At 36.9% G+C, this 7,790-nt stretch overlaps 4 protein-coding genes across 6 annotated transcripts; 3 read left to right on the top strand and 1 right to left on the bottom strand.

Moving 5' to 3' along the window:
- The first annotated feature begins 7 nt into the window (after positions 1-7).
- Positions 8-681, top strand: LOC139818990 (COX assembly mitochondrial protein 2 homolog). The gene is made up of 3 exons (XM_071788093.1): positions 8-335; positions 405-476; positions 542-681. Exons 1-3 carry the CDS (start codon positions 258-260, stop codon positions 626-628), a joined length of 237 nt encoding a protein of 78 aa, XP_071644194.1. The 5' UTR covers positions 8-257; the 3' UTR covers positions 629-681.
- A 98-nt stretch (positions 682-779) lies between these two features.
- LOC139818986 (protein Abitram) lies at positions 780-1,718 on the top strand. The gene has a single exon (XM_071788087.1). It carries the CDS (start codon positions 781-783, stop codon positions 1,549-1,551), a length of 771 nt encoding a protein of 256 aa, XP_071644188.1. The 5' UTR covers position 780; the 3' UTR covers positions 1,552-1,718.
- An 8-nt stretch (positions 1,719-1,726) lies between these two features.
- On the bottom strand, positions 1,727-4,655 carry Coq2 (ubiquinone biosynthesis protein COQ2, mitochondrial). 3 transcript variants are annotated; one of them, XM_071788069.1, is made up of 7 exons: positions 4,282-4,655; positions 3,431-3,777; positions 3,169-3,335; positions 2,953-3,100; positions 2,667-2,860; positions 2,409-2,597; positions 1,727-2,343 (listed from the first exon to the last, which is right to left on the bottom strand). In XM_071788069.1, exons 2-7 carry the CDS (start codon positions 3,768-3,770, stop codon positions 2,131-2,133), a joined length of 1,251 nt encoding a protein of 416 aa, XP_071644170.1. In that variant the 5' UTR covers positions 3,771-3,777; positions 4,282-4,655; the 3' UTR covers positions 1,727-2,130. The 3 variants fall into 3 exon arrangements, with proteins under 3 accessions (XP_071644170.1, XP_071644168.1, XP_071644169.1); XM_071788067.1 differs by having other exon boundaries at positions 4,274-4,650; XM_071788068.1 differs by lacking the exon at positions 4,282-4,655 and adding an exon at positions 4,028-4,259.
- A 1,375-nt stretch (positions 4,656-6,030) lies between these two features.
- Positions 6,031-7,790, top strand: Dak1 (cytidine/uridine monophosphate kinase Dak1). Its single transcript, XM_071788091.1, has 2 exons — positions 6,031-6,476; positions 6,918-7,790. Exons 1-2 carry the CDS (start codon positions 6,108-6,110, stop codon positions 7,194-7,196), a joined length of 648 nt encoding a protein of 215 aa, XP_071644192.1. The 5' UTR covers positions 6,031-6,107; the 3' UTR covers positions 7,197-7,790.

Here is a 7,790-nt window from a genome sequence, read left to right on the forward strand (position 1 = left end):
TTTTAACACAGCAGCATTAATTGAGAATAATCTTGCTGATTTAATAACAGAGTATTAATAAAACAAATAACATACTTTTATTAAAAGAATAACGTAACTTTCATAAAATTGTCGATCTTTAATATAGTACAATTAGTAAAACTTTAATTTTCGGTTGTGTCGGTGTCTGCCACCGGCAAGTCAGCGTTTACCGCGCGATTGCGTAATGACGAAATACAAGTAGTTTTGCAAAGGACTCCCCTCGCCGAAGCAGAGATATGAATTACAGATCGCTGGCCACGCACAATGCCGCCTGTAACGAGATATTTTACCGATTTCAGGACTGCGAGAATGAGGTAATGTCGCGCTCGTGAGTTTCGCCATGTGCCTTTTTCAATCGCTCTGTGTACTTGCACTACTTGCAGCATCCGTACCGAAGGTTTCTGGGCTACTGCGAGCACATCCAGCGGGAGATGCACGAATGCATAAAGAAACAAGTGAGTCCCGTCGTCTCGCGCGAATTAAACCGAATTGACTGATTTTGCCCCGCCGTTTGTTGCAGCGAGAGATTCGCAGGGCGGAAAGCGCGCAACTCCGACGTAAGAGGTTAGAGACGGGGAAACCGGCGCAGCAAGAAACTAGCGATTAGTCGTCGCGCACGAATAATTCAACGAGTAATTCGATTATCCAAGGACTGTTGGAATTTATTTTTGTACCGTTGCTGCGTTACCTGCGACAACGGCAGATCGGAACGACTGGAATTGTACATACATACGCTAATCCAGAACCTTGGAGCTAAGCATGAATCTGATATCGGAGGCCGACGGGCCGAAGACCAAACGAATGAAACCTGAGAACGACGAAAGGAGATCATGCGATCAGAAGGAAGAAGACGTACGGGAAAATGTGGCCGAAGGTATTTCTGATGCGAAAGAGATTTCTCAACAGGAGCACGAGAGATCAGTGGATAGCGATAACGAAGCTTCGGCGACCGTCGACAGCGACGACGAGTCGTTCACGTTTCCTCCCGACGAGGATATTACCGACATGTTAGACGAGGTGCAATATAACGGATATTTTCCTACGGTTACCGATCGCTATTTTACCCCCTATTACAAAACGGACGTACAATCGCCTGGAGACGACATGTGCGTATGGATTCACAGTAATCGTATCTGCATGCTGTCCTTGGCGCCTAGTCATGTGATTTTGCGAAGCAACAAAGGTATAGAGAAGGTTGACTTTAGGGTCAGCGACAAGTTGGATAGATCCTTAAACAAAGTCTCGGGAAAGGGTAAACACGGTGCGCAGCCATTGCAGACTAACTCGAATGTCTGTACCATATCGTGCCTGGACGGGCAAACATACGTCATCAAGTGTTGTATGATAGGAAAGTTGGTGGAAGTTAACGAGGCGTTGTCAGAGGATCCGCAACTTCTCAAGGAACCGCCGCATAAAGGTGGATATTTGGCTATAATATTGCCGAATATAAAACTCTTGGAAAGTTTAAAGCAATCTCTGTTGACTCACGAACAATATATTGAACTTGTTGAAGAAAGGGAAAAGAAGTGACGTAGTGATAAATGAAAATTTTATCTATTGACAGCTGTTATTGCTGAGAAATGATTTGGTCAATTTAATAACAGCAATGAACAATTTATAAGAAACTAGGTAGCAATTATTAGAATTGGAAATAATTAAGATTTTGGATGAATAAATTAATTTGACTTTCTTACGTATATCCTAATTTTCTTCTATCCTTGTTTTATTCTAAGATGTTAACAATTTATTAATTATCTTAACAATCACACAATCGCTGTTTTCTAATATTGATTTTGTTCATATATCAAGATCCATAATTTTGTTATTTCATAAAAATGAGGTAAACACGGTTAAACCATAATACTGATGGTACGATTAAATCTATACGCTTGAATATATGCTTAATTTATAATACCTCAAGTAAATATAAAAATTTCTATATTTGAAATTAATGTAACATTTGAGAATTCATCACATGTGAATTGAAGAATATTTATTTACTAATATAATTTTTCTGTTTCATCTAGTTTTATGTAATTTACATAATTTAAAATACTATAGTTTTACCTAATTTTACATAATTTAAGACTGCTATATTGAAATTCATAATTATAAATCATACCTATTTTTTATTTCATCTAATTTTTCATCTAATACAACACTTAGGTGCTTTCTTTCTTCAATTTCATTCTCTTTTTTCACGATTGACTTTTTCATTAAGTTTCCTAACACAATACCAATAAATAATATCATACCTACTTTGTGATTAGACATGAATTTTTTGGCGCAATCCGTAGGATTGTTAATGTTCAAAGTATATATCTGAAAGAAAAAAATTCCTTTATTCGAGTGACAATTATTTTAAATCGATGTCTAATAATTTTTACCTGGTTGCTAATATGCGTTGCAATCAATCCAACAGCAGTATAGTATGGCCAAGTTTGAGTAGTTAATACACCGGAGGTGATTAAACTCGCAATCATCACTATTCCAAAACCAGACAAATAGAATTTCGTGTCCTTCCCGAATTTTATAGCGGTCGACTTCATGCCTAGCAAAATATCATCCTTTCTATCCTAGAACACAAAAAAATTCGTGAGCGATATGAGAAGCGCAAAAAGTTATTACATTTCTGCTGTACGTACTTGATGAGCATATATCGTATCGTACATAATAGTCCAACAAATACCAGCTACGTAGAGGGGCAAGCATATAGACCAATCGCACGATCCGTGTATAGCTGACCACCCTAGTAAGGCACCCCAATTAAAAGTCATTCCCAGAATTAATTGCGGCCAGTACGTTATTCTTTTCATAAGGGGATAAATTATTACTAGACCTAAAAAAGAAAATACAAGATGTGTCATATTAAATATTTTAGATTCATTTTAGATAGACGATTATATAGGCCTACGATATATTATGTAATACCTAGTGAACTTGCACCGAGAAATACGCTGTACCAATTTAGTTGCAACAAAACAAGTAATCCTAAACTCAATTGTCCAGCTAGAAACATTAACGACTGTTTTGGCGTTATTTGACCAGTTACCAAAGGTCTGTCCTTCGTTCTGGCTACCTGAGATAACGAATTTACATAAACCATGATATCCAAGAGACGAGGAATGTTGTCACAAAGAATTCTACCATTTTGTCAATGTCCTGATCCCACATGTCATTTATGGTGCATCCCGCACCGCGCATTATGAATGCACCCGTACCAAACAGCGCTAGCATATGGAGATTTGGTAAGGCGCCGGCGGAAGCCGCCATGGCGATACTCCATCCACAGGGCCAAAATAGTAACCAGCTTCCTGACAGAGAATTTAGAAAAGAACAGAGATTGAATATACGCAACGTATTCATTAATTGTAGTTAATAGATAATTATTTGAATAATCGGGACTTACCTATCGGTTTGTCTATCCTCATAAGTTTCATATACGGTTGTACTTTAGGTGAGGCATTATTGACTAGCTTTGCAGCGATGCTCAAGCATCTCTTCCGCTGTGAATCTGATAACTTGACACAAGTCAATGTATCTTCTATCCTTAACAAAGAATAGGTCGTCCTGAGTACATTGGGACTCGCTTCATATTTGTACTTATGGCATACCGCGGAGAAAGGAATCTTTGTACATGGTCTAAAATTCACAGCCGTAGGGTTTAACAGCTTGAGGCTGGAATACGTGTTATGTGACAGCAAACTGACAGCTCCAGTGAACCAGCGGCATCTTTTTACAATTATCATTGTTCACCTATAATGATATTGAAAGCTTGAATGAATAAAACTGATCCATTCTTAATTTGTTAAATATATCAATGGCTCTGTCGTCGAGTCAACTGTCTTATATCTTTGCCGTGTGAAAGGTGATAAAATATTTGTTTGACAAAACGAATGTGTGTTAAGAAAATAACAAATATTAGGATATATGTCCTACTAAGAACAAAATTCCTACTAAATATCCTACTAAAAAAGAAAATTATCAAATAAGATTGAAATCTAACCTCTGGCACAGTACATATATAATCTTCGGATGGACTGACTTGGCAATTAATTTGAAATGTCATCGACGAAATTATTCGATAGAGGGGATAAAAAAACTTGTAAGACGTATACTTTAGTCTTCATTATCCGAAATAAGATATTGTCAAGAAGAAACGTGAACATTGTTGAGGTTATACGCTTCGCAGAAAGAACCGGTAAATTCAGAGGTATAGTTTTGTATAATTTTAGCAATCTTAACAACAGACCTGCGTACTTGATAACGCATAACTGATTGTCATTGGGTCATTGTCGTTGCGAGTCTCACGTCTCACGTTGCGATAGAAAATCACAAAATAAATCTACACCGGGTGCACATGGATGACGATGACATATGACATAACATAAGTCGTCGATCACGTGACTGGGCTCGACAGGTGCGTGCTCTGATACCTATATACTGTCCAAAATGCTTCCAGAAATCCGTAAATTATTTTTATTTTTTACTGCAACTTACATAATGTTACATATTATATTAAACTTATATATATATTTATAATTAATGTTACACATTAATATTATATATGTGACTTATTATAATTTTTAATGTGCTCCGATCTATATATATTATATAAAATGCTTATCAATACTTATATTGGCTGCGTTCTGCCGATACTCCGCCTTTTAATCCATTGGGTCAAAGGAGAGGAAACGAGCGACTGCTCACGATTGCTAGGCTAGCGGAGTATCGGCAGAACGCAGCCATTAATAAAACATCTATAACAATAGATATATACATAATTTCGTATTTATTGTAATATGAGTGAGATTCTGGAGTTTTTCTTACTCTTGCATTAAATGCTGATATTTCTGTGATAAGTGAACTGCAGACGAAACAGATTAATAAATTTAATTGTTTCCATTTATTAACTGTAATATTTACTTCAAAGATAATTTCATATTATTGTTTTTACTACCCAATTCTTATTCTTTTCTCATAAAGACTCTTTACTTTAAGTCTATAATAGTTCACAACGATACTCCTTTATCACAATACGATACGCACGCGACTGATGTTTGATTGTTCAATAGCGTCTGCTAGTGTTTATTTTACTGCGCATGTCCAACGTATTTTATGCACGCGAGATTACATAACGCCATTCTCGTCTTATTGAAATTTTATAAAGAGAATCGCAATTTCGAGAATTTTTAAAATTTTAAATCGCCAAAATTTAAATTAAAAAAGAAAAACAAAAAAGTATAGAAAAGAATATAATAATATATGAGATAATTCTTTTCCATTGTATTCATTATTGGAATGAGCAATACGATGATCACTATGAACAATAATACATAAACAGTATTTGTAAATAATTGATAAAACTTTATATGTAGTAGAGCATTTATGATTGTTTAAAATTTTAAATTATATTTGTATTAATATATTGATTTAATATTGCATGAGTTGTCTTTAATATTATCTGAAAACTATTATTTATCTTTAATTTAAGCCTCCATACGTATGAAACACAAATGTTAAACCGTCATCATCGAGATATGTACTTTAAAGACGGACAATTTTATGGAAGTTTGCGTAAATATTAAAATTTAGACAGCTTATAATATAATACTAACTTTATGACTTATTATTATGATATATCATCTTGACATTTAACAGATATATGCCCGGGATTAAGGGTCTTTAATAACAAAATTATCTTGTCAGATAAAATTTTGAATCATAATTAACATACGAAATATATCTAAATGCCTAATGATATTTTGACATCGTATTGATGCAAAAGTTTATGCACTAACAATAAAGATGTTCGTAAAATTATAATCATACGTGGACGAAGGAAAAAGAAAACAAAAACGGATCTATTTTGAACGTTTAAAAGCGGCCAAGTATCATCGTTGATTCGGATGGACCGCAGCTTTCCGCATTCCCGGCCACGTGGGCCTTTTAAAAAATGGCGCCAGTCACGACCGCCGCGTGTGCGTCGTGGTGTGCGTGACGAGACGGCCGCGGAGTGCGGAATGCGGACCGATTGACGACATCGACGTGCGTGTATACTGTGTGCATAGTATACGTAGCGATTCATGCTACGGGCTCTCGCGGCCGGCGCGCGACGTTGCATCCGCACGATGACCACTGTCACGCAGAAGCCGGAGGTGGTGTTCATCCTGGGCGGCCCGGGCGCTGGCAAGGGCACGCTCTGCCGTTACATCGTCGAGCGTTACGGCTATGCTCATCTGTCGGCCGGCGACCTGCTGCGCGAGGAACGCGTCAAACCTAGCTCGGAGTATGGCGAGCTCATCGAGACGCATATCAGGAACGGCACGATCGTCCCCGTGGAGATCACCTGCAGCCTCATCGACCGCGCCATGCAGACCTCCGGGAACCCGCATCGCCGGTTCCTCATCGACGGCTTCCCCAGGAATCAGGATAACCTCGACGGCTGGAACAAGGTATCGGTCGAGAATTATATCTGTCCTTATCTGTCTTGGCTTATATCTCTTGAATTTATTTACATTAGTTGAACCTGGGATTGCCAGTAAATTGTCAGAATTTGTCTACAACTGAAATGCACACTGTGGTTCTTGCAATCGACGTGCAGAATAAAGCGGGAAACCGGGGAAACACAAGACTTTTGCACAACGCATAATGCATACGCATAAGAAAATTGATTGGTCTATTTTCTATTTCCTTATGCACATGTATATGGACCAATAATCAATTTTCTTATGCTTACGCATTATGCATTATGCAGAAGTGTGTGCTCCCCGCTTAATATTGTATTTTCATTTTAAAAAAATATGTATAAATAGATATTTAATGGAAGCAAAGTAACAGAATAGGTATATCAAAATATAATATGTTGTATTTCATGTTACATATGTTGATGGCAGGTGATGGCTGACAAAGTTATCCTGAAGGGCGTAATATTCTGCGAATGCAGTCAGGAAGTTTGCACTCGACGTTGCCTGAACCGGGGTGCCAGCGGAAGCGGCCGCAGCGACGACAATGAACAGTCCTTGGTCCTCCGTCATCAAACTTACCTGAAAAATACTTTGCCGATAATAGAAATGTACGAACGGCAGGGCCTAGTTTATAAAGTTGATTCTATGAGAACGCCGGAAGAGGTATTTCAGGACGTCGCGGAATACTTTCCTAAGATAGGATGGTAATAACGATGGTCCTAACGATTTCTTTTGAACAAGTTCAATATTATTAGCGCAATAGTGGTTCTTTTTTTTATTTTTATTTTGTGGCATATGGACATTTTTATTGAATAACATTCATATATTTTAGAGATTTTTTTTCCACCTTATGGGATAGAACAGGTTTATCTAATTTTGATCACTGTGTGGTATCAGTATTATATCTCAATTTTTGTAACGCGTTGCAACTTATATACTGGCTAAATATTCCTTCACAAATGTACAATAATACAATGCAAATGGATAATGGTATCAACGATCGGAATCCGAAATCTGTAAATATCCTGCCGAAATCGTTAACAATGAATGGCAGTGTAAATTCTTTGATACAATGTTATATGCATATAGCGTGCGCGTTAGTATACATAGCTTATATATTTATAGAATAAATATTTAAGCAATGTGTTATTAATGTTATTATCGAAATGTATCGATTGAAAATTTAATAATCGTTAGAAAAAGAATTGCATATTAATGCGAGAAATGATGGAAGAGAAAAAATGGAAGAGATGTCTATCGTGTATTTTTAATTTATACGTAAAAATACATTCCTTAAATTAA

This window comes from Temnothorax longispinosus, chromosome 9 (assembly GCF_030848805.1).
Source record: "Temnothorax longispinosus isolate EJ_2023e chromosome 9, Tlon_JGU_v1, whole genome shotgun sequence".
Classification (NCBI taxonomy): domain Eukaryota; kingdom Metazoa; phylum Arthropoda; class Insecta; order Hymenoptera; family Formicidae; genus Temnothorax; species Temnothorax longispinosus.